A 25,657-nucleotide genomic window follows, 5' to 3' on the forward strand; every position below is an offset into this window, starting at 1 on the left:
AGTGAGACAGTGTATGCAGATGTCCATCATAAGGGATGAGAGCCATCACGTATGAGGTGATTTTACTGTTATACTACCCTTGTTTAAGGAGACTCTTCCTTTTGAAGTTGGACGCTTAACTGACTGAGCCACCCAGGTGCCCCAAGGAGACTTTTCCAGTAAGACAGTCCTCAAACATAAGACCATAGTCAGTACCTTAAAGAAGATTTGATTTTTGATGCAGCGGACAAGATCTCAGGGCTTTCCAGAAAAAGCATACACATACACACTTTCTCTCTCTCTTCTCCCTTCCTCCCTGTCTCTGTCTCTCGGTCGTGTGCGCGCACACAGGCAAATGTAATGGCAGAGGTGAATTTTGGGGTAAGCCCAACTTTTGACAGAGGTTTTTAAGAAACAGCCAGAACAACAAAAATGAATATATTTGGGGAACAAAATAATTAGATCAGTGGTTCTGGGACCTGACTACACACTGCACTCACCTGGGGAGCTAAACCATGCTGATGCCTAGGTCTGCCCACACAGAGTCCATTTCATTGGTCTGGCTTGTGTGTGGCCTGGGGATCAGAACTTTTACAAAACTCCCCAGGCTATTCCAATGTGCAGCCAAGACTGAGAACCCCTGAGTTAAAAAGTTACTGACATTTTCAGTTTGGCTTTAAAAGTGGATACTAAATAAAAGCAAATTCAAATACTCCTAAGTATCAGGTTAGCAATGGAAACATGCCATTTTTTTTTCCTGGGTTGCCTGAGACTGGAGTCCCTTTTCCTATTTGTTCCTTCTTGGAAAAGGCAGGATTGCAATTCAGAGAGAAACAGTCGTGCAAATAGAAGTACAATGTGGCAGCTCCCTTCACAGGTGCCAGTTGGCGGGTTTTTTTCCTTTCTGACAAATAAAACAAAAGGTTTTCTTTTTCTCTTTTTGTATCCCCATGGACTGTGCCTCGAGAGCCTCTGACATGCAGAACACAGCCAATACATGAGCCCTGGTCTTGATCATGTCATTTCCTGAAGGATCCCCAGGGCCTACAAGTCACTTATCTGTAAAAGGTTAAGATGAAATATTAAAAATTTTTTTTTTGTTTATTTATTTTTGAGAGAGAGGGAGACACAGCGTGTAAGTGGGGGAGGGTCAGAGAGAGAGGGAGGTGCAGAATCCGAAGCAGGCTCCAGGCTCTGAGCTGTCAGCACAGAGACTGACGTGGGGCTTGAACTCACAAACAGTGAGATCAGACCTGAGCTGAAGTCAGACGCCTAACCAACTGAGCCACCCAAGTGCCCCAAGATGAAATATTTTAGAAAGCAATTATTATTGTGAGAAAGACATAAATAAACAAGGGAAATGGGGGAGACAGAAAGCGAGAGAGCATTCTAGAAGCCAGAAGATGCCTCGTCCTATGGCTCACTTCGGCTTGGGTGTCTAAAAAACCTGTATTAAAATCCTGCGTGATAGGAGAATTGGTTTCTCCGTTTATAGAACGATACTGAACTTCTTGCACAGGATTCTTACAAAGATGGAGATGTAACATAGTTAAATTACCTAATAAATGCCTGGCATCGGGTGCATGAGAAATGTTAGTTCTGTTATTTCTTTCCTCTTCTTGAAATACGATATTAGTTGTGTGTGTTGTTTATTACAAAAAGGAGGTAGTGGGAGCAGTTCACCATCGGGACTATGAAGTCCAAGGTCCTCAAGGGTGTGGGATAACAGACTAGGGTGGGAGAGTTGTGGCCTTGGGTGGGTTGCCTCCCTCTCTGAGGGGTGGGTTCCTCCTGAGAGAGAGGTATGACGGTCATCTGAACGTTAGGGCTGCCGCGGGCCTGTGCGGATGGGCTGGGACACTTCTCTGCCTCTCTCCTGGGTCCATGAGACTTTGTGGGCAGACTGTGTGATGTGCTGTTGCACTGCCAGTGCCTGGCAAACGCACAGCGTGTAGTAGGTGCTCAAAAGTGTTTCCTGCCTAAGAGAGCTCCGATAAGACACTTATGTAAAAGGAAGCCTATTATTGCTTCAGCTTAGTGACATCTATTTCTGCAAACGCAGAGATCTTTTTATGTATATGCCTCCATTTAGGGCTTTGCTTTAAAAGGATCTTGTTCCTGGCAATCTGACCTCTGGATAAATAGGGTGGTGCTGTACTAATTTTCCTATACTTTAGTGGTTTAAAGGCTTTGTGCTTCTTTAATGAGATAGCTTTTTAAAGGAGTCATAAATTGGTTCTAATGATTGTTGCTTTCAGATACTGATTTAGTGCATCTTTTACATTTGTAATTGAATTTCCAAGTATAGTACTGATGAAAATGGACTCTACCTTGTGCCCCAAAGCACTGACTTTTGACATTATAAATCGGTTGACTTAGTAGTTTAACATAAGCAATGGTCTCTAACTGGTTTGACAAAAAGCATCTACTTCTAAACAAATGCCAGGAACACAATCAATTGGGTAGCTCTGAAATTCTGACTTCTTCGTCTCTTACTAAAAAAAAGAAAATTAGAGAACATGGCTAACTGTCACATTTCTTAGAAGTGTTTTCAAACCATGTGATTTACTTGAATCCAATAATAAAATCATTGAGTGTTTAAAGAAAATTATAAGGAGAGTGGAAAAGTGGTTTCATTGCCAAAGCTGCCAGAGCAAGAAGAGATTCTTGAAAAATGAAACTGAAATCTTAATATCTGTATCTTTACAAAAAATTCCTCTTTAATACAGACATCACTGTTTTCTAAGAACAGAGGTTCTAGAGTCTAATACTGCTAAGCAACTCTTTGTTGTAATTGGCAAAAATATAAACGTTTGCACAAGATGTTCCAAATAATACAGATTCTGGGACTTACTGAGAATTAATTAGGAAGGTAAATTTATTACCTACATAAATAAATGAACAAACCCGAGCACATTCCATGTCGCCATCAAGGGGCTATATACTTTCCATTAAAGAGGACTAATAAATACAGTTTAAAGGCTCGAGGGAGGAGAGAGGGGAGAAGGCTGGCGCACAGCAGCTCAGGCGGTGCCAGACATCAGCTGACCGCCTTCATTGAGATTACCATGGAAACACCTTCTCCTGGGACTCCGCCATGAGGGCAGGGTGCTTTAGCAACGGTGATCGGGAGCAGAGCCCACAGCGATGGATTTCAGCAGGGCTCACCCCTGTACACATTATAAAGACGATCCATCTTCCAAATGAAATGATAGCTTTCTAGCCAGTCACTGTCAGATGGAGTAATAAAGCATGAAGCCCGGCATAATTACAACCCATTTACCTCTATAAAACACTCGCATCGGTTCTGATAATTGTCTCTTTTCTCTTCCCTGCTCGCCTGTATTCTCCACAGAACTAAAGGAGGTATTTGTGTAATTAATTGGCTACTTCCTTGGCCATCAAGCCCACACCGATAAAAAGGGACTATATCAAACAGCATTAGTGGGCAGATTCAAGCATTTTTCAAAACCAACACAGCTCACCAACAAAAGGATAAGAAGAGTCCCAGCTGAGGTTGGGTTAAATGTTTCAGTTTATGTGGTCTCACTTGAAACCAGTGAACAGATTTTATGTTTACGCAAATTAAACTCGATCTTGGCAACCAGCTCCCTGAGTGCTGGCTGGGGCGAGCCCATGTCCCCATGAACTCACAAGACACAAGCTCGTTGATTCACGCGACTCACCTCAGCCATGGGGTGCAATCTTTTCCACCCATCTATAGTGATCTCTAGGTTGATTCTCAGAGTTAAATAGGTTGTGATCAAAGTTCTGTACATGTTACTAATTATGTAGGTTACTTCTTGACTATTCTCCATATCAAGCCCAGCAACCACGAGTCTCCCAGCTTTGCAAAACATTCAAATTCTGACCCTCCTTCCCATGTAAAACTTTTAACCTTTCTTGACATTGGAAATGATGCTTTAATTCGCTATTACCACTTACAAATACAGTGTAGAGAGTGACTCAAGGCGGATGATGCTAATCTGACAGTAACATAGAATCCAGCTGGCTGAAACCCTATCCCAACTCCGCACTATTTGTACAAAGAAAGCCACTCTGTGGCTAAGACAGGGGTCACTTGTAACTTGAATGTTTCATTCTCAGACTACTGTTTATAATTACTCGACTGTGCCATTTGTGAGAACAGTGCTTACTGAAAACAGTCTCAAAAACCTGTCATGATTTCCTATTTTTATATTTCCTGCGAAGAGCGACTGGACTCATTGCTAAATGATAAGCAGGCTGGATCGTTTTTGCTAATGAAAGAGAAAAAAGGTGTCAAATTTATATTTTAATTATATTTTGTTTAGGCTTACATAAAGATCAGTCTTTCTCTCTTGAACACAAACCAACTGATGACAGAGACTGGAGGGTGATTCCTGAAGAGATTAGCTGAGACCCCCGCATACACTGAGCTACGTAGCTTAGGCTACGAGAAAAATACATGACGCTACTACATGACTGTTAGAATGGCTAGAATTTAAACTGACACTGGCAAATACTGGTGAAGACACAGAGCAGTGGGAACTCTCATGCACTGCTGGTAGGAATGCAAAATGGTACAGCTACTTTGGGAGACAATTTGGCAGTTCACATAAAGCCGGACTTAGTCTTGCTACATGATGTAGCAACTGTACTTGTAGGTATGTACCCAGATGACCTGAAAACTTGTGTCCATACAAAAACCTGGACGTGAGTGTTCACAGCAGCTTTATTCACGATGGTGCCAAACTGGAAGCAACCAAGATGTCCTCCAATAGGCAGAAGGATGGACAAACTATGGCACACTCATACATTGGAACAGTATTCAGTGATAAAAAGAAATGAGCTACCAAGCCATGGAAAGAGATGGGGGCACCTCAGATACCTACTGCTAAGTAAAACAGGCCAACCTACAAAGGTTACAAAGCATATGGTTCCAGTGATATGATAGTCTAGAAAAGGCACAACTGCAGAGACAGTAAAATGATCAGAGGTTGCCAGGGTTTGGGGGAGAGAGCTACAAGTTGTAGAAATAAATAAGAAATATAGAGCTTTCCCTCCCGGCTTGCCTGACGATTGACCGCCATTACGAACAACATAGTTATTCTCTGAGCCAGGAAGTTCACGACTAACTGACTAATATGGCAGAAACAAATGGTCATCTATGTCCTTCACCCCAGAAAGGCAACAGAAACTAAGAAATTTGGGAAAAACTGGCCAAAACATACAAGACCACATCAGACATCATCTTTGTATTTGGATTTAGGATGCATTTTGGTGGTGGTAAGACAAATGACTTTGGCACGATTTAGGACTCCTTGGATTACAGAAGGAAAATGAACCCAAACATAGACTTGCAAGATGTCGCCTACATGAGAAGAAAAAGACCTCAAGAAAATAGCAAAAGGAACACAAGAACAGAATGAAGAAGGTCGGGGGGGAGGGGGGAACGGGATGCAGAGGACAGTGCCGATGCCAGCACAAAGGAGTAAAGGTTCTGTGGTGGCCATAGTCACCTGCAGGGACGGTGCAGGCTTTTCACGAGAGGATTAATAAGCTGTAAAAACTTAAACAAAAAAGATCAAGAACAAAGTATTAGAAGAATTCGGTTATGAAAAAAGACCGGGAAAAGAAGCTGAAAATAACAGGTATTGTTATAGTGATGAGCAACTTATCAATATGTAATTATGTGATGGTGATATTTATCTTTATTTTTATGCTAAATTCTAGTCGTGCAGAGGAGAACACTGGGTATCTATTCTATAAGCAGACAGAAACTTAGACCACAGTGGGAGAAACATAATAATAGTGTGGCTACATATTCTAAAGACGATCACAAAGCAGGGTTAGCTGTACATATGCCTCTTCTGTTGAGCTTCAAGGTACGGTCTCAAGAAGTGAAGCGCACTGGGCAAATAAAATTAATGCCTCCTGATTTAACTTCTGGTTTACAGGAACTACAGTGACAAGGAGAATAAATGAACCATAAGGAAACAGACAAATCCAGACGAGACCAGTTCTAGACTCTAAGAAGTCAGTGTCATGCAGACTGTGTGCTGGTGGGGATGTGGAGAAACCAGAACTCTCATATACGGAAGAGAATGTAAAATGGAGCTGCCATGTTGGAAAAGTTTGGTAGTTTCTTACAAAGTTAAACAAAGGCCATATGATAGAATAATTAATTCCACTCCTAGATATCCACCCGGGAGAAATAAAAGCACATACCCACATAAAGACTTGTATGCAAATGCACCTAGCAGCCAAATGTCCATGACATGGTACATAGAGAAATGAAATATGGTATATCCATTCAGTAGAATATTACTCAGCAATTAAATGAACAAATCAATGACATACGGCCCAACCGAGATGAACCTCCAAAGCATACTGAGTGAAGAAAGCGAGAGACACAACAATACCTGTTGTATGATTCCATGTATATGAAATTTCTAGAAAAGGTGAAAGGATAGGCTGAAGTTGGGAGCGGGGATTTACTGCAAATGGGTATAAGAGAACACTCTGAGGTGACAGAAATGTTCTAAAACTGGACTGTGTGATGTTTGTACAAAAGCATAAATTTACTTAAAGTAACTGAACTGTACCTTACAATGGGTGAATTTTAGGGTCAGTAAACGTAGGAGTTTGCTAGTGCAGCCATACAAAGCCCCACAGAATGGATGCCTTAAGTAAGTTCTGGAGGCTCAAAGTCCAAGATCAAGATGTGGAAGGGTGTGGTTCTTCTGAGGCCTCTCTCCTCCACTTGTGGATGGCCATCTTCTCTCTCTGTCTTCACATGGTCTTCCCTCTGTACCTGTCTTTGTTCCAACCGCCTCTTCTTAAAAGGGCACCATTCATACAGGATCAGGTCTGACCCCAATGACCTCATTTTAACCTAATTACTTCTTTAAAGACCCTATCTGCAAACACAGCCACATTCTGAGGACTAGGGGTTAGAACTTCAACCAATGAATTTGGGGGAAGCACCGTTCAGCCCATTACAGTAAATGATAATTTAATAACGCTGTTTTAAGAAGTCAACCTCATGACTTAAGAAGGCACCCAGGGGTGCCTGGGTGGCTTAGTCAGCTCAGGTCATGATCTCACAGCTCATGAGTTCAAGCCCTACGTCGGGGTCTGTGCTGACAGCTCAGAGCCTGGAGCCTGCTTCAGGTTCTGTGTCTCTCTCTTTCTCTCCCCCTCCCATGCTCATGCTCTGTCTCTTTCTCCTTCAAAAATAAATAAATGTTGGGGCACCTGGGTGGCTCAGTCGGTTAAGCGTCCGACTTCAGCTCAGGTCACGATCTCACAGTTCATGAGTTCGAGTCCCACGTCAGGCTCTGTGCTGACAGCCCGGAGCCTGGAGCCTGCTTCGGATTCTGTCTCTCTCTCTCTCTCTCTGCCCCTCCCCTACTCACACTGTCTCTCTCTCTCTCTCAAAAATAAATAAACATTAAAAAAATTTAAAAAAAAGTTAAAAAAAAATTAGGGGCGCCTGGGTGGCTCACTCGGTTGAGTGAGCCTGACTTTGGCTCAGGACACGATCTTATGGTTCTCAAGCTCTGTCCCTTTCTTTCTCAAAAATAAATAAAAACATTAAAAAAATGTAAAAACAATAAACAAATAAATAAAAAGTCAACATCATGAAAAAAAACTGTATGTGGAGGTACAGTTCTGGACTAAAAGACATGTACCTCTACAATAGGAACGTATTTTTAAAAATAAGTGTAAGACATTCTTTGAATGAGTGGAGACATTTGACTAAGTGCTAGATACTAAGTGATATTATGGAAATGTTTTTTTCTCAGATATGGAAATGGGACGATAGTTATGAAGGAGAAGGTCCTTGTTCGCAGGGGCATATACACACAGGAGCATTTGGTGGCAAAGTGTCATGAGAGAGAGCAAACAAATACAGCAAAAAAACCAAATATTTATTGAATCTAGGTGGAGGGCATAAGGGCATTTATTCCCTTACTATTCTTTCAGCTTCTCTATACATTCGAAAAACTTGATAATAAAAAGTCAGAAGGATGGAATTAGCATTTAACACTGAGGAGGCAGAGAGTTCTCCAGACAGGAAAGACACTCTCCCAAAATTCCTTTTATTCCTTTCCTTCCTTGCTAATTGAAGTAGGAAATGTATCCTTCTATGAAGCTCACACCCAGTTATAGCTTTTTATAAGTGAGAAATGGTTAGCATTTCTATGGTTCCTGCCACACAAAATCCAGAATAAAACATAACGTAGATTTTAGAAGTTTTAAAGTTTGGCATGGAAGAGGCTGAGACACACAGGTGTAGCTCATTTAAACTAACAAATGACAACAGGGTACCTGGGTGGCTCAGTTGGTTAAGCACCTGACTGGATTCTGGCTCAGGTCATGAGCTCATGGTTTGTGGGAGCCCCGCACGGGCTCTGTGCTGACAGGGCAGAGCCTGCTTGGGATCCTCTCTCTCCCTCTCTCTCCACCCCTTCCTTGCTCTTTCTCTCTCTCAAAATAATAAATAAACTTAAAAAAAAAAAAGAAAGCAGATGACGAGATCTTTTTTTTTTTAATGTTTATTTTTGAGAGAGAGAGAGAGACAGAGCGTGAGTGGGGGAAGGCAGAGAGAGAGAGGAAGACAGAGAATCTGAAGCAGGCTCCAGGCCCTGAGCTGTCAACACAGAGCCCAACACAAGGCCCAAACCCATGAACTGTGAGATCATGACTTGCATCAAAGTCAGACACTGAACTGACTGAGCCACCCAGGTGCCTCAAAGATCTTTTTTTTTTTTTTAATAGGAGTAGCAAAGCGGTGACCTATGGGCTGAATATGGCCAACAGATGTGTTTTATTTGGCTTGCACGGCATTTAACAATCAGGAGACTAACATCAAATACAGACTTCAGCTTTTTTTAGGGGAATCCAAAGGCCTGGCATAGTGGGGCTCAGGCATGGTCATGGCCATTACAGTGGAGGGATGACTGCCCTGTGGTAGAGTATGGGCTTCATTCATTTCTGAACCTGCCAGACTCCCAAAGGAATTTGACATTAAGACAAAGAAAATGAGGAAATGCTGTCACTTTTGATGAGATCTGCTTTACCACCCTCCTCTGCTCTCTTTCCATGTATATGGCTGTGGCTAGTGAGAACATCATGCTGGGAGGAAGGTGAAATGGAAGGGGAGGGATTTGGAAATTAATGAGTGGTACTAGGCCGATTGTTTATATGCAGGGGGGAAAATGAATGCAGGGCTACAGCGTCACACACACACAGAAATCAATTCTAGGAGCACTGTGGCTGTCGATGTGAAAGGTAAAGCAATAAAGTGTATAGAGTACAACAGAAGATGCCTTTGTGACCTTGGGATGGGGAACGACTTCTCAAATAAAAAAACCCCTGCATCAACCTCAAAGGAAAAAAGTGCTCAGCTGAGCTGCATTAACATAAAAAAATTTTTGTTCAAACCCACCATTACAGAATGAAAAGTCAAGTCACAGAGTCAGAAAATATATGTAACGTCTGTAACTGCCAAGGGGCACTTGTGCAAAATATAAAGAAAACTAGAAATCAACTTTTATTTTTTATTTTTTAAAATATTTTTTTTGACATTTATTTATTATTGAGAGACAGAGAGAGATAGAGCACAAGCAGGGGAGGGGCAGAGAGAAGGTGGGGAGACACAGAATCAGAAGCAGAATTCAGGCTCTGAGCTGTCAGCACAGAGCCCAGTGTGGGGCTTGAACTCACAAACTGCGAGATCCTGACCTGAGCCTAAGTCAGACGCTTAACTGACTGAGCCACCCAGGCGCCCATAGAAACCAACTTTTAAAAGACAACTGAATAGAAAGATGGGCAAGAGATTCACAAAAGGCATCCAAATGATCCATAAACACACAAAAAGGTGTCAGACCTTATTAGTAAAAAGGGCAATGCAAATACAAAACACAATCCACATCTATCAACAGGGGAATGGATAAAGATGTGGTATATATACATAACTGTATATTATTCAGCCACAAGAGAAAGAAATCCTACCATCTGGACCAAATAAACCAGACAAAGAAATACTATATGATCTTGCTTACACGTGGAATCTAACAAAGCCGAACTCACAGAAATAGAGAGTAGAGTGGCGGTTACGGTGGCTGGCGAGCAGGGGAAGTGGGAGATGCTGGACGAAGGGCACAAGCTTCCAGTCGTAAGATGAGTAAGTTCTAGGAAACTGCTGAACGGCAATGGTGATGGCAGTTAATGATACTGCATTATATACTTGGAAGTTGCTAAGCGAGTGGATCCTAAAATACTCTCACCACAGAAAAGAAACTGTAATTATGTGATGTGATGGCGCTGTGGGCCAATGCTAAGGTGGTAACCATTTTGCAACGTGTAAGTGTATCACATCGGCCCACTGTGCACCTTACACTTGAACAATGTTATATGTCAATTACATCTCAATAAAACTGGGGAAAAAAAGCCTCACAATGAGTAACTGCCACATACCTACCAGAACAGCTAACACTGAGGACACCCTCCATAGCTAGTGCTGGACAGACGGCGGCTGGACCTGGAACGGTCACACGCTGTTGGTGGAGGTGTACATGAGCACTCTACTTTGGGAAACTGCATCTGTCCACTACAGTTTCACGCCGGGGTAAGTGTCCAATGAAAGCGTATGCACATAGACACTAAAAGACAGTGACCGGGAGGGAACACAATGGGGCTTTCTGGCCTATTAATGGCCTGTGTCTCGACTTTGGTAACAGCTGAATAGATGGGTTCACTTTGTGATCATTCATCAAGCTCTACCCTTAAGCTTTGTGCACTTTTCTGCATGTAGGGTATACTTCAATAAAAGAGTTAAAGTATTTGCCCGGATGTGAACAGGTGGGAGGGGTATGCCACATGTCAATAAAACCTTCCAAGGATCTGCTAATCCAGTGACCTCAGTTTTACTTCAGTTACCCCAAGCCTCATGAGAAAGTTTGAAAATCTCTATTCTAATGGGATCCTGTCACCAAAAAATAGAATACAAAAGCAAAGATATATTCAGTTCTAGTTCAGACACTCATTTTCAAAGAGAAATTGGACTGGGGACTATTTTACGTATTGATATAAGGGATTAATAACACTGCTTTGACCTGTTAGAGAGATGGTAAGAGTGAATAATGGGGCAATGGCAGAGAAGAAGGGGATTCCTTCCTTCCTTCCATCCTCCTTCCCTCCCTCCTTCTCTTTTTCTTTCTCTTTCTTTCTTTCTTTCTTTCTTTCTTTCTTTCTTTCTTTCTTTCTCTCTCTCCCCCCTTCTCTTTCTTCTTCCTTCCTTCCCTCCCTCCCTCTCCTTCCTTCCCTCCCTCCCTCTCCTTCCTTCCCTCCCTCCCTCCCCTTCCTTCTTCCTTTCTTTCTTCCTCCCTTCCCTTCCCTTCCCTTCCCTTCCCTTCCCTTCCCTTCCCTTCCCTTCCCTTCCCTTCCCTTCCCTTCCCTTCCCTTCCCTTCCCTTCCCTTCCCCTTCTTTCCTCCTTTCCTTCCCTTCCCTTCTTCCTTCCTTGTAGGCTTCATGCCCAGCACAGAGCCCAGTGTGGGGCCTGAACTCACCACCTTGATATCAAGACTGAGATGAGGGGTGCATGGATGGCTCAGTCGGTTAAGTGTCTGACTTCGGCTCAGGTCACAATCTCACGGTTCTTGCGTTCAAGCCCCGCATCTGGCTCTGTCTGTGCTGACAGCTTGGAGCCTGGAGACTGTTTCACATTCTGTGTCTCCCTCTCCCTCTGCCCCTCCCCTGTTTGCACTCTTTCTCTTGTTGTCTCAAAAATAAAACATCTTAAAAAAAAAAAAAAAGACCTGAGCTGAAATCAAGAGTCAGTCACATGTTTAGCCAACTGAGTCACCCAAGTGCCCTGAAATTTCTAAGTCATAAAATGAAAAATGCTTAGGGGCATCTGGATGGCTACTTAGTTAAGCGTCCGACTTTGGCTCAGGTCATGATCTCACAGTGTGTGGGTTTGACTCCGTGTTGGGCTCTGTGCTGACAGCTCAGAGCCTGGAGCCTGCTTCCCATTCTGTCTCCCTCTTGCTCTGGCCCTTCCCTGTTCGTGCTCTGTCTCTCTCTCTCAAAAATAAATAAAACATTAAAAAAAGAAAAGAAAAATGGTTATCTTTTAACTTGTTCTTTTTTCTTTCTTTTTCCTTCCTTTTTTAATGTTAATTTATTTTTTTTCAACGTTTTTTTATTTATTTTTGGGACAGAGAGAGACAGAGCATGAACGGGGGAGGGTCAGAGAGAGAGGGAGACACAGAATCGGAAACAGGCTCCAGGCTCCGAGCCATCAGCCCAGAGCCTGACGCGGGGCTCGAACTCACGGACCGCGAGATCGTGACCTGGCTGAAGTCGGACACTTAACCGACTGCGCCACCCAGGCGCCCCTCCTTCCTTTTTTAAAGTTTATTTTTATTTATTTTGAGAGAGCATGAGAGAGTGAGCGAGCAAACAGGGGAGGGGCACAGAGGGAGACAGAATACCAAGCAGGCTCCTTGCCATCAGCACAGAGCCCAGTGCAGGGCTTGGACCCATGAACTCTGAGATCATGACCTGAGCCAAGATCAGGAGTCAGAAGCTTAACCAACTGACTGAGGCAGCCAGGTGCCCCTCTTCCTTCTAGATTTTAACTCACTTCTCTTTAAATGTTTTTAATTCTGCAGTATGTTTTAGTGTTAACAGAAACTGATGAGAACAATACAACAGATAGTGATCTGATAGATTCTTATATTTAAAAAATAACTTAGGGGTAATGCCAGTGCAGTAGAATGTTGGCTATAGGGTAACAGATTCATGTGGTGTTATATACATTAATTCTTTTTTGAATTTTTAATTTTTTAAATTAATTTTTTTGTATACATAAAATATATACAAAACAGATTGTTTCACAATAAATGAATTTGAAGTTTGTGAACTTCCTCCCTATAGAAAACACATACACACATGTACTATGAATTATCATATACAAAATAATTGGAAAATATACCACTAAACAGCCCATGGCTTAAAGAAGAACTCACAATGGAAATGACAAAATAATTAAAATGGAACAACAAGGATGATACCACATATTAGAACATGTGAAGTTCAGCTCAAGGTCATTCATAAACACAAATTTACATTTTAAATGCATTTTTAAAAACTAAAATTTAAAAACAAGCATCCCTATCAAAATAACATCAGCATTCTTCACAGAGCTAGGAACAAACAATCCTCAAATTTGTATGGAACCAGAAAAGACCCCGGATAGCCAAAGCAATCCTGCAAAAGAAAACCAAAGCTGAAGGCATTACAATCCTGGATTTCAAGCTGTATTACAAAGCTGTAATCATCAAGACAGTATGGTGCTGGCACAAAAACAGACACTCAGATCAGTGGAAGAGAACAGAGAACCCAGAAATGGACCCATAAACGTATGGCCAACTAATCTTTGACAAAGCAGGAAAAAATATCCAATGGAATACAGTCTTTTTAGCAAATGGTGCTGGGAAAACTGGACAGCGACATGCAGAAGAATGAACCTGGACTGCTTTCTTACATCACACACAAAAATAAACTCCAAATGGATGAAAGACAGAAAGCCATCAAAATCCTTGAGGAGAAAGCAGGCAAAGTCTCTTTGATCTTGGCAGCAGCGACTTCTTACTCAACACATCTCCGAAGGCAAGGGAAACAAAAGCAAAAATGAACTATTGGGACCTCATCAAAATAAAAAGCTTCTGCACAGACAAGAAAACAATCAGCAAAACTAAAAGGCAACTGATGGAATGTGTGAAGATATTTGCAAATGGCATATCAGATAAAGGGTTAGTCTCCAAAATCTATAAAGAACTTGTCAAACTCAACCCAAAAAACAAATAATCCAGTGAAGAAATGGGCAAAAGACATGAATAGACACTTCTCCAAAGAAGACATCCAGATGACTAACAGACACATGAAAAAATGCTCGACGTCATTCATCATCACGGAAATAGCAATCAAAACCACAATGAGATACCACCTCACACCTGTCAGGATGGCTAACATTAGCAACTCAGGCAACAACAGATGTTGGTGAGGATGTGGAGAAAGAGGATCTCTTTTGCACTGCTGGTGGGAATGCAAACTGGTGCAGCCACTCTGGAAAACAGTATGGAGGTTCTCAAAAAATTAAAAATAGAATTACCTTATGACCTAGCAATTGCACTACTAGATATTTATCCAAGGGATACAGGTATGCTGCTTCAAAGGGGCATATCCACCCCAATATTTATAGCAGTTCTACTGACAATACCCAAAGTATGGAAAGACCCCAAATGTCCATTGACGGATGAATGGATAAAGGAGATGTGGTATATATATACAATGGAATATTATGTAGCAATCAAAAAGAATGAAATCTTGCCATTTGCAACTACGTGGATAGAACTAGAGGGTAATATGCTAAGCGAAATTAGTCAGAGAAAGACAAATATCATATGATTTCACTCATATGAGGACTTTAAGATACAAAACAGATGAACATAGGAGAAGGGAAGCAAAAATAATATAAAAACAAGGAGGGGACAAAACATAAGAGACTTAAATACAGAGAACAAACTGAGGGTGGCTGGAGGGGCTGTGGGTGGGGGGATGGGCTAAATAGATAAGGGGCATTAAGGAAGACACTTGTTGAGATGAGCACTGGGTGTTACACGTAGGGGATGAATCACTGGAACCTATTCCTGAAATCATTATTGCACTATATGCTAACTTGGATGTAAATCAATCAATCAATCAATCAATCAATCAATCAATAAAAATGAAAGCAGTTAACCCCTCAACGCAAAAAGCTAGAAAAGGAACCAACAGAGTAAATCTAGAGAATGGAGAAGAAAAAAAAACAAGAGCAGAGGTCAATGAAAAGGTAACGAAATCAATAAAATAGGTCTCCAGCAAAACTGATCTGGGAAACAATGAGAAAAAAGCACATCTGATCAATGTTAGGAACACGGAGGGAACGTAAGAGGTACAGCGAGGAGCTCTTGGCCCCAGGACTGGGTCACTGGCAGCCTACAACTGGCTTCCCTTATATCAGGCGTCCACCCTCGTTTAGTTAGTGTCTTCCCCTCTCCTCTGAGGAACAGCTGAGGGCTGCGTCTCTGGGTGGAGGGGAGTGGGGATGTACTCTTGTTTAGACAGAGGAGAAAGCAAACATAACTGTCACGTGTTTCACATGCTGTGCGATAATGGTCCACACACCATTGGCTGTTGAGTGGGTCAGAACTCCCCCTGGGCTTGAATTATCATTTGCTTCATTTACTTCACTTTTCTCTTTGACATACCCCCTCCCTTATCCTCTTTCATAGATAGCTTTCTTTTTCTCTTTTGCCTCCCCCTTTATTGAGGTATATAGCTTACACTCAGCAGAAAGTACAAATCTCAAGGAAACAGCCTGGTGAATTTTAACAAACATATACAGAAGAGTAACTGCTACCAGATCAAGGCGCAAAACATTTCCAGCCCCCCGTAGGCTCGCTCTTTCCTCCCTGCTCACGTCTCTGTGTCTTTGCTGTTCCTTGTACCCTAAATACTTTTCCTCCAAGTAAGCATATGGCTCATTCTTTAGCTCCTATGAGTCTCTGCTTAAATGTCAACTTCTCGGTGAGGCCTGATCACTCTATTTGAAATTATAACACCCCTCATATCCTCTATCTTCCTTCCCTATTCTATTTCTTCCCTTATCCCTTCTAATGGATTATATGATGTGTATATGAATGTATATATATATGCATGCATACATATACATATATGCACAAATACATACATGTAAGTAGAATCTGCTGCCTCCCCTCCCCACTGCAATGTAAATTCTGTAAGGGCAGAGATTTTGACTATTTTGACACTTCTGTGCCACAATACCTATATGTCTGGCACATAATGAGTATTCGGCAATCATTTGTTGAATGAAGAGTTTAGTTATTGAGGCTGTAACAAGACAATCTGGTCTACAGCTCTCTAAAACCCCAAATGAAGATAATTCCTACACTGGCATTCTAACTGAGGTGTAACTCCCCATTTCTTGAGTCTCCTTAAGTCTCTGTTCATTATGCCTCAAGATCTAGCAGAAAGAAATGAGGCACCAGGATGCTACAAGAAACACCTCTCAGACGGGATGTGCACCTGGTTGCTGCAAGCTTGTCAACAAGGAATAGGATCTCTCCACCCAGCATGTAAAGCCGTGGTTTGGAGGGATAAAGCAGTCACTTAACCGATCTCTGGGGAGCCCCTGGGAGCCGCTGCATGTGCCCATTAGAGTTAAGTGCCTGGGGCATTTAGGTGCTACTGCTTTATACAAGGTCAATGGGTTAGGAGATGCAGAGATAGTAAATTGGTTGAGTACTTTTTACGGTGCATTAGGAAAGCAACAAATATTGGTCCCATATTGCAGGCTGGAAGCAGTTAAGGAAACACATTCTGCTAAAAAGCACCGATGAAGACCAGATTTAGAAACGGATTAGACACACAGCCAAACTACAGCATCACCTAAACTCTTACCGCAATGGGCATCCATGAGCATGATTTAGTTTTTGTTTGGGGAAGACTGGGATCCAGGAGATTGGAACAGGTGTAGGTGGGAGGAGTCCAAGGATCCAAGGGTGCCTGAGGAAGCTGCCTGTTTGAAGCACTTCTCTCCTATTGACCCACCCCAGCATGCTCTGTGACCAGGGCCCAAAGATGACTTCGGCCTAAGGACAGCAGTCAAAGATTGTAGGGGGAAGGGATCAATTGTGCCCCAAATGAACTGTAGTAATTACCCATGCTATCCCAGGAAAAGTCAGGGAAGATGATGCATGGATTAACGAGTGCTTAACAAGGAACTACGGTAGCAATGTGGATCATACAGAATTGGTTGCTATGGGGAGGCCTCATCTGGAGCCTGTGTGCAATATGTTACTGCAGGATGACACTCGGATGGTTTGTTGGGTTGGCTGATTTAGATCTAAGCCTAGTGCTGGCCCATGCCATCTGGCAAGGACGGCGACTGTTAGTAAGAAGACACACAGAGAGAAGTAGAGCCTGAGAGGATGGAAGGAACGCAGACGCTCCCAGCACTCGTGCTGCTCAGGGGGCTACAGGATAACACAGCCCCTTAGAGCTTCTTTCAACACCGAATGGTAGCATTTCCTTAGCTTTCGCCAGATTCTTCTCCCTGACTACCATGTGTATCCTCATTAAAAACATTACTCAAGACAGTATATGGTCCCAATCTGTTTCTTGGGGACAGAAAAGCTTAACTGAGACAGGAAAGGAGTCTACGAAAAAGAAATGAGAGGCACGAGAATGAGAAGGGTGTGGGCCCCTTAGCTATCTGTTCTTAGCGATTACTCTGACTTCTGAGAACTTTCCAACTGGATTCTGAAACAGTGTTCCTATAGTTCTTATCTTTCTTAGAATAACTCATAACCGATGGTACTGAAGGGAAACTAGAGCTCTTTCAATGCATTAAAAGAGAGGTGAGCAAATGGAAGCCCATTGAGAGATTTCCTTCTACTACATTTCCTTCAGCGATTCTTTGCTGACCATTTAGCTGTGAATGTTCTCCAGTCACCTGCCCCCTTTCTCTCTCTAGACTCATAATTTCAGCCTCCAACATGGATCCACTCTTGAATTTTTATCTTGAGTGCTGAATTCTTTCCTCCTCTACATTGGATGGAATGTATATCTTCCAAGTTTCACCACTGCCTTGAAACACAACATGGTTAAAAGGGAGATCATCTTCTTCCTTCCCTTCCCAGTTTCTTCACTAATCTTATCATTGTTTAAAGGTTCCTTGTCTTAAACTCTGTTTAATTTCAAAATATTCTGATCATACAAAAAGTTTAAAGGAAAAAGCCACAAAGACTCATGTTTTCACGATCAACACTTAATAGTTTGCCATAATTGTTTCAGACTGAAAAAACATTTTTATAGATTCAGTTGGAAGTCCTCTGTCCCCTTCAACCTGGCGCCCTCTAAGACGCTACCGCTACTCCAAAGTTAGTTCTTCCCAAAGCAGACCCCGAGACAAAGGCTGGTAAACATACAGAAGTGATTTGGGAGGGGCAGGGATGCTGGCAAGGGAGTGGGGAGATGGTTCAGGGACAGAAAGGCAGCCAACAGGGCCTTGTTAAACCAGCTACCACCGTGGGGTGCAGGCAAAGGGGGTTCTGGCAGCCTGATGGGGGACTTTCGACAAGGACATTGGCTGTTGGAGTCAGGAAGGTGTGCCCAGAAATGATCAGCGGGTGCAGTGGGATACAGGCAGAGGACTGATAGCATCCGTGACAGTGTGTACCCATTCTACTGACATTGTTTTACCTTTACTGCAATTATTAATTGCTGTTAATTTTTATATTATATATTGTTTATAACATTGACAACGATGCTGATGATGATGGGGAACAGTGACACACAGTCACCATGAAAAAGGATGGTAGTTTGGCAAAATAACTTCGGTTCAGAGTTGCGTAGCTATTTATTGAACTTGTATCAAGTGCTCTGATTGATCTCCCTTTAATAGATTGATCTCCCTACTTTAATAGAAAGTAAAGAAATAAAACACAGGCCACAATTTATTTTTTTGTTTGTTTCCACACTTCATTTGACTTTGACAAAATCTGATTTTCTCCCATATCCTCCTTCGTCTCCTACTCTAAGACTGCAGTTATTAGGCTTAAACTGTGATTGATACATGAGATTACAAGAGCTTGCTAAGAAGACAATATGAAATCAAGAATGTCCTATTTTCTTCTTAGCTGCAATCCGTTAGCCTTTTTATTGAAAGGGAGAAAGATGCATGTGTGTGTATTGGGGTTGGGGCAGGGAGTGTAATGGACACAAATTTCAACCCCATAATCAACCCTGCAGTGACGTCCCAAATCATTTAGCAAACCCAGGAATAGTTTCCCTTCTGTGGTCCCTCACAACCAACAGGACTCTTGATTTAACAACATAAAACTACAAAACAGTATGTTTCCTATTCCCTTTTGCAGATATCAAAAGGATTTAAAATAATCTTTAAATAATACTCCTCATGGATTCTATTATTGGACAAACACAGACCTCTCTCCTTAGGAACTAGCAGACAGACAAAAACCACCTGACTCTCAAAAGGATCTGGTAGTCAGCAGGATCTTTCTGAAGAATCAGAACCAACAGTCACTTGTAAAGCAGACCACATACAGCAGGAGAAAAATTAAAAAAAAAAAATCTTATATTGAGATTCGGGGAGATATCCACCAAATTTCATATTTCAAATGAGAAATGATTATAGAACTTGAAAACCTTATGGAGAACAGCTGAGTGAGTTTAGATCAGAGGGAAAATATATTGGTGAAAAGAACTTTTGGGAACAGCACACATTTTACCTCTGAAAGAGAGGTAATGTTTTCATAAAGTAATTCTCTACTGTTTTTCTACCTGATTCCATTTCCCTATAAAAACAAACCTCTTGAAAATATATAAGAAAATACATTATGTGTCACAACATTTAAGCAGTATGTAAGATTAGGAATACAGAAAGATCACACAGAATGCAGAACGCTTACACTTGGCTTTTTAAAATGCTTCATTAATTTATTGGTAACTTCAGATCCTTCTTTTTCTTCTTCTTCTTCTTTTTTTTTTTTAAAAATAGACTCCACACCCAACGTGGGGCTTGAACTCATGACCCCAAGATCAAAAGTCACACGCTCCAGCCAGGCACTCTTGGATCCTTCTTATGGAAAATTGTGCATTTGTACAAAACATAAGATTGGCATACAATTTCAGGAATTCATGGGCTCCCTAAAGCCCCAAAGGTTGTAGTGATCAATTACTGACCCACTTGGGGTCCAGGAATACCAGGTTAAGAATCCCTTATTCAGAAAGGAGCAGAAAACACTTACATTATAGAGCGGAATTGTCTTCATCACCTTGTACTGTTTAGTGGGGTCCATCTTATATAGGTGACGGTCAGTGACAAAAATTGCTCGGTCTTCCACCTTACTAAATCGATTCACCTGTAAGAAAACAAACCAATAAACTATAATATCTCACCCAGAATGAAATCAAATTATCTGCAGGAAAACCTCTAGGGGCAGCAGTGGCTGGTGGTGCAGACACATTCTTGAACAGATATGTACCACGCAAGGCCCATTCTCCTGGATGAACAGAGATCTAAAAGGAGTAGTGGTTTCCGGGTTTGTAGAATTTTACAATTTAAATTTCACAGTTTTACAGTTTAACAGGGAAAACAAGAAAAACCCGGAAGAATTATGGGACTAAAAACACGTGACCCAGACACTATTAAAAAAATGAAAAGACGACCCAGAGGATAGGAGAAAATGTTTTGCAAATCACATTTCTGATAAGGGGCTTTTATCTCTAAAGGAAGAGAATGTATATTGAACCTACAATATATAACTCAATAATAAAAAGACAAAAAACCGGGTAAAGGATTGGAACAGACATTTCTCCAGAGAAGACAGACAAGTGGCCAAGAAGCACAGGAAAAGATGCGTGACACCATTAGCCGCCAGAGAAATGTAAATCAGAACCACGATGAGATACCACCTTCACACCCACTAGAATGACAATAAAAAAGACAGGTAATAACAAATATTGGCCAGGATGTGGAGAACTGGAACCTTCATCACTGCTGGTGGGAATGTAAAATGATGCAGTTGCTTTGGAAAACAGTCCAGCAGTTCCTCAAATAGTTAAATATAGAGTTAGCATATGACCCAGAAATTCTACTCCTAGGTATATACACAAGGGAATTGAAAACATAGCCACACAAAGACTTGTGCATGAATGTGCACAGCAGCAGTAATCATGACAGTGAAAAAGAAGAAACAACCTAAATGTCCATCAACTGATGAACGGATAATAAAATAGGATATATCCGCACAATGGAATATGTCAGTAAAAAGAAGTATTGATAGACGCTGTAACATGGATGAACCTTAAAAAGATTATGCTAAGTAAAGGAAGCCAGTAACAGAAGACCACATATTGTGTGATCCCATTTATATGTAATGTCCAGAATAAGCAAATCTGTAGAAACAGAAAGTAGATCATTGGTTGCCTCAGCTGGGGGAGATGGAAAGTTTGCAGGGCTGACAGCTAAGGAGTTATGAAAACTGTGGTAATGGAAATACAACTCTGTGAACACAGTAAAAGCCAATGAATTGTATACTTTAAAATGGTGAATGGTATGGTATGTGAATTATATCTCAATAAAGCTATAAAAAACATAACCCCTATTTGAAACAATGCATTCTGCCCTTTTCCTAATGCGATGGATAGGTGTATTTTAGATGAAATTTCCTTAAGTATAACGAGTATGTCATTAAATCTACATGTTCAAAAATGGACAGTGCCTTCCACAGGCAATGGTACAAATGCCTCATAATTACTACCGTCTGTAACAAGAGTGGACCGCGTGGAAGGGCAGTAAATGCCCCACAAGGAAAGGATTCAAGCAGAATCAAAGTGAATGCCTGATGTGGATGTGGTAGGGGGATTCCTGCTTTGAATACAAAGACTAGAGTCTCCAGGGTCTCCTGACACTCAGATTCTGATTCCTTTACCTGACTTTCAAGAGTTTTTCTTTTTTTCAAAAAAAATTTTTTTTTAATGTTTATTTTTGAGAGAGAGAGAGGGAGACAGAGACAGACTGTGAGTGGGGGAAGGGCAGAGAGAGAAAGAGAAGGAGATGCAAAATCCGAAGCAGGCTCCAGACTCTGAGCTGTCATCACAGAGGCAAGGCTCAGACCCATGAACTGTGAGATCATGACATGAACTGATGTTGGACGCTCAACCAACTGAGCCACCCAGGAGCCCTAAGAGTTTTTCTATCTGCCACTTTTCATTTATTTTTTTTATCTTAAAGATTTTAGTATTCTTCTTATTTTGGGGGAGTCTCTACACCCCACATGGGGCTCAAACTCACAACCCTGAAACCAAAAGAGTCACATGCTCTACCGACTGAGCCAGACCCCCCCCCCCCCCCCCCCCGCCACCGTTCTCCTTTTTAAACTTTATTTCTGGAAGGGCTCTGCTCCTGACAGGTTTCTTCATGTTACTCTCTCTCTTAAATGTTTGTGATTTTCCACTCTCTCCTTTTTTATCTATATATATTTTAAGATATTGCTCAAGTTCTCATTCCGTTACAAAGCCTCTAAAATTCCTAAAGTAAAAAATGATCACTCTTTCCTTGGAACTTCTATCACACAGTTGTAGAATGAATATATAGGATGCATGTAGAGTTAAGAGTGAAACCAAAAATTAACATCGCAACTAAAGGCACAGGGTTTTTCTAATAAAGTAGGATACTTGAGAATACAACGAGCTATTGGCCAAAGCGTTTTTGCTCACATAAAACACCAGATCTTGTCCCAAACCCTTTTTTCTGAAAGAAAGAAAGGAAGGTTTGCTGATGCTTATAAATTCCAAGACAATAAAGTTAAATCTATCCTTAGTCTCTATCTTCTTATTGTGAAATTTAGTTACTATCTACACTTCTCTACTAAAAGGGCAAAAGTTTTCATTTAATAATTGTAAAGTTTTAATAATTTCAAAGACACTTGTAATTTCTAGACCATGGATGCTTGTTATGGAAAAAATATACTTGTTAAAATAGTTGTGCAGAACACTGTGTTTTTATTTATTTTTTTACAGTTTATTTATTTATTTTGAGAGAGAGAGAGCAAGTGTGGGCAGGGAAGGGGCAGAGAGATAACCCCAAGCAGGCTCCCTGCTGTCAGCACAGAGACTGATTCGGGGCTTGAACTCACGACCATGAGATCATGACCTGAACTGAGATCAAGAGTTGGATGATTAACCGACTGAGTCACCCAGGTGCCCCTTAGAACACTGTTGGTTTTTTTTATTTTTTTATTTTTAACGTTTATTCATTTTTTGGGGAGACAGAGCACAAGCAGGGGAAGGGGCAGAGAAAGAGGGGACACAGAATCTGAAGCAGGCTCCAGGCTCTGAGCTGTCAGCACAGAGCCCGACACAGGGCTCAAACCCATGAACCAGGGGATTGTGACCTAAGCTGAAGTCAGAGACTCAACCGACTGAGCCACCCAGGTGCCCCTCTTTGTTGTTGTTGTTTTAAATATTTTTTAATGTTTATTTATTTTTGAGAGGGAGAGAGATAGAGCGCAAGTGGGGGAGGGGCAGAGAGAGAGGGAGACACAGAATCCGAAACAGGCTCCAGGCTCTGAGCTGTCAGCACAGAGCTTGACATGGGGGCTCAAACTCATGAATCGTGAGATCATGACCTGAGCTGAAGTCAGACGCTCAACCGACTGAGCCAGTCAGGCGCCCCTAGAACACTGTGTTTTTAAACTTATAGTTGAAGCTATGTTTGGCACAGGAGATTGATTTTACTCATGAAACTTGTGATAATCTGATTATAACCTCACTAATCTAGATTTAAGTAACTCAGCCAGTATAAGAGATTACTCAGATTATCTTAAAATTGGAAGTATATAAAAAAGCTGCTTCCCTTGCAAAGTAGCCAAAAATAAGTTAGCAAAATAGTTATAAATAAAACTTACAAATTTACGTCAAAACAAAGTAAAAAAATCTTTTTTTTTTTTTAAATGAAGGTCAAGAAACAGCAGAGTATTTTATGGTAAAAGTACTCAGAAGAGTGGTTGCCTTTGGTGGTGGTAGGGCTTGGCTCAGAAGGGGCATGAGAGGGCTTTTCAGGGTGACAGAAATGTTTTATATTGGGACAGGGCTGTGATTTACATGGGTGTTCGCACCAGCCAAAACTCACTGAACTGTATACCTCAACACAACTAGAGAAGCAAAACAGTGTAGCATCTCAAATATCCAGGGCTGATTCTTATTTACCGCTTTATTATTTCAGACAGTAATTCTGTCTTCCAGCCAGACCGGAAGCTCCTTGAGGGTCATTGTCATATGGTGGCTTTTTTCTTACACCTCACAGCACCCAGTACCAAAGTGGGCGACTTGTAGCATTTACTCATCAGTTGGTTTTGAGAGCACTTTTAACCCCACAAGATAATTTCAAGAGGCATTCTTCCCCATGTGAGCCAGTCAGTGTTGGTGAGAAGAACTGTCAGACTAGAAAATACAGCAGCACACTGGGGAGGTTGCGTAACGTGCGAAACAGATTTCCCCAGTGGCAAATGAAAGCACGTTTGCTCAACAGCTGAAGTCCCCGTTGCCTGGTTTGGTCTTGGAAAACCATTTCTGCACTGAAGAAAGAGGAACTGTGGATTCTGGCCTTCTTATTTCTGAGGCTGGAAGACTATCAGTTAAGCTATCTTTTTAGTAAAAAGCTCCCTAACATAGCACGCACTATAGAAGTGCATGGATTGCTCATCTGGAATTGCTTTCTTCTTCTGGTTGGAACTGTTGAGATTTATTTGCACATTTTCTTTTATCTCATGAAGTGTCTGTCCCATGAGTTACTCTTTTCCTTCAGAGTCTATGTCTCTGGAGGGCAGGATCCTCAGCAGCAACCATCACTACAATACTCTGCACAGAATGCTGACCGGCCCCGGGAACCGTCCCGGGTGGATCTAGGAGAAACATTTGTGTCTGTACTTGCAACCCCGTATTACTTGGTCGTAGCTACCCTTAAAAATAGACTCACACTTTCATGGAGAAAAGGGTCTTTCTATAATCGGGCAGCTAAAAATGATATTGAATTAATTTTTTCCTACATTTTAAAAAGATTGTATTTATTTATTTCAATATTTATTCATTTTTGAGAGATAGAGACAGAGCTGAGTTGGGGAGGGGCAGAAAGAGAGGGAAATACAGAATCCGAAGCAGGCCCCAGGCTCAGAGATGTCAGCACAGAGCCCAATACGGGGCTCGAACTCATGGATTGCAAGATCATGACCTGAGCTGAATTCGGACATTTAAAATGACTGAGCCACCCAGGTGCCCCATTTTTTCCTATATTTAAAATCCAACACATGATTCCTATTAATTAGAAAAAAATTATACTGGTAAGCATTTCCTTAAATTAAATAATTTGATAATTTTTTCCCAAAATTGCAATGTACATTAAAAATATTTTTTTAAATGTTTTTATTTATTTTTGAGACAGAGAGAGACAGAGTATGAGCAGGGGAGGGGCAGAGAGAGAGGGAGGCACAGAATCTGAAGCAGGCTCCAGGCTCTGAGCTGTCAGCACAGAGCCCAACGCGGGGCTCAAACTCACAGACTGTGAGATCATGATCTGAGCTGAAGTCAGACGCTTAACTGACTGAGCCACCCAGGCGCCCCTCAATGTACATTTTTTTTTAAACATTTATTTATTTTTTGAGAGACAGAGAGAGAGTGTGAGTGGGGGAGGGGCAGAGAGTGAGGGAGACACAGAATCCAAAGCAGGCTCCAGGCTCTGAGTTGTCAGCACAGAGCCCGACGTGGGGCCTGAACTCATGAACTGTGAGATCATGACCTGAGCCAAAGTCAGATGCTTAACCTATTAAGCCACCCAGGCGCCCTGCCATGTGCATTTTTAAGCACTCTATAAGCTGCTGATGATATACAAAGGAATGACATGAAGCGCTTGGTTATAATAAGAATCTGAGTCTAGTAGTTGAGATAGATAAGAAATTAATACGTGAAAATAATTTCACATAAAAGAAAATAAATCTAGATAATGGGATAGGGAGAAAATGTACATGTCTGTGTGAT

General features: G+C 41.6%; 1 protein-coding gene across 1 annotated transcript in view; it reads right to left on the reverse strand.

The window, feature by feature from the left end:
• The window catches only part of MYO1D (myosin ID), a 265,335-nt gene that overhangs the window by 122,101 nt on the left and 117,577 nt on the right, over positions 1-25,657 (reverse strand). The window contains exon 19 of the mRNA XM_053892918.1: positions 19,870-19,983. Within this exon, the coding sequence (XP_053748893.1) occupies positions 19,870-19,983 (114 nt within the window). The remainder of the gene's footprint in view (positions 1-19,869; positions 19,984-25,657) is intronic.

The sequence above is a fragment of the Panthera pardus genome, unplaced genomic scaffold (genome assembly GCF_024362965.1).
Source record: "Panthera pardus isolate Hobbes unplaced genomic scaffold, ASM2436296v1 HiC_scaffold_3, whole genome shotgun sequence".
Taxonomy (NCBI): domain Eukaryota; kingdom Metazoa; phylum Chordata; class Mammalia; order Carnivora; family Felidae; genus Panthera; species Panthera pardus.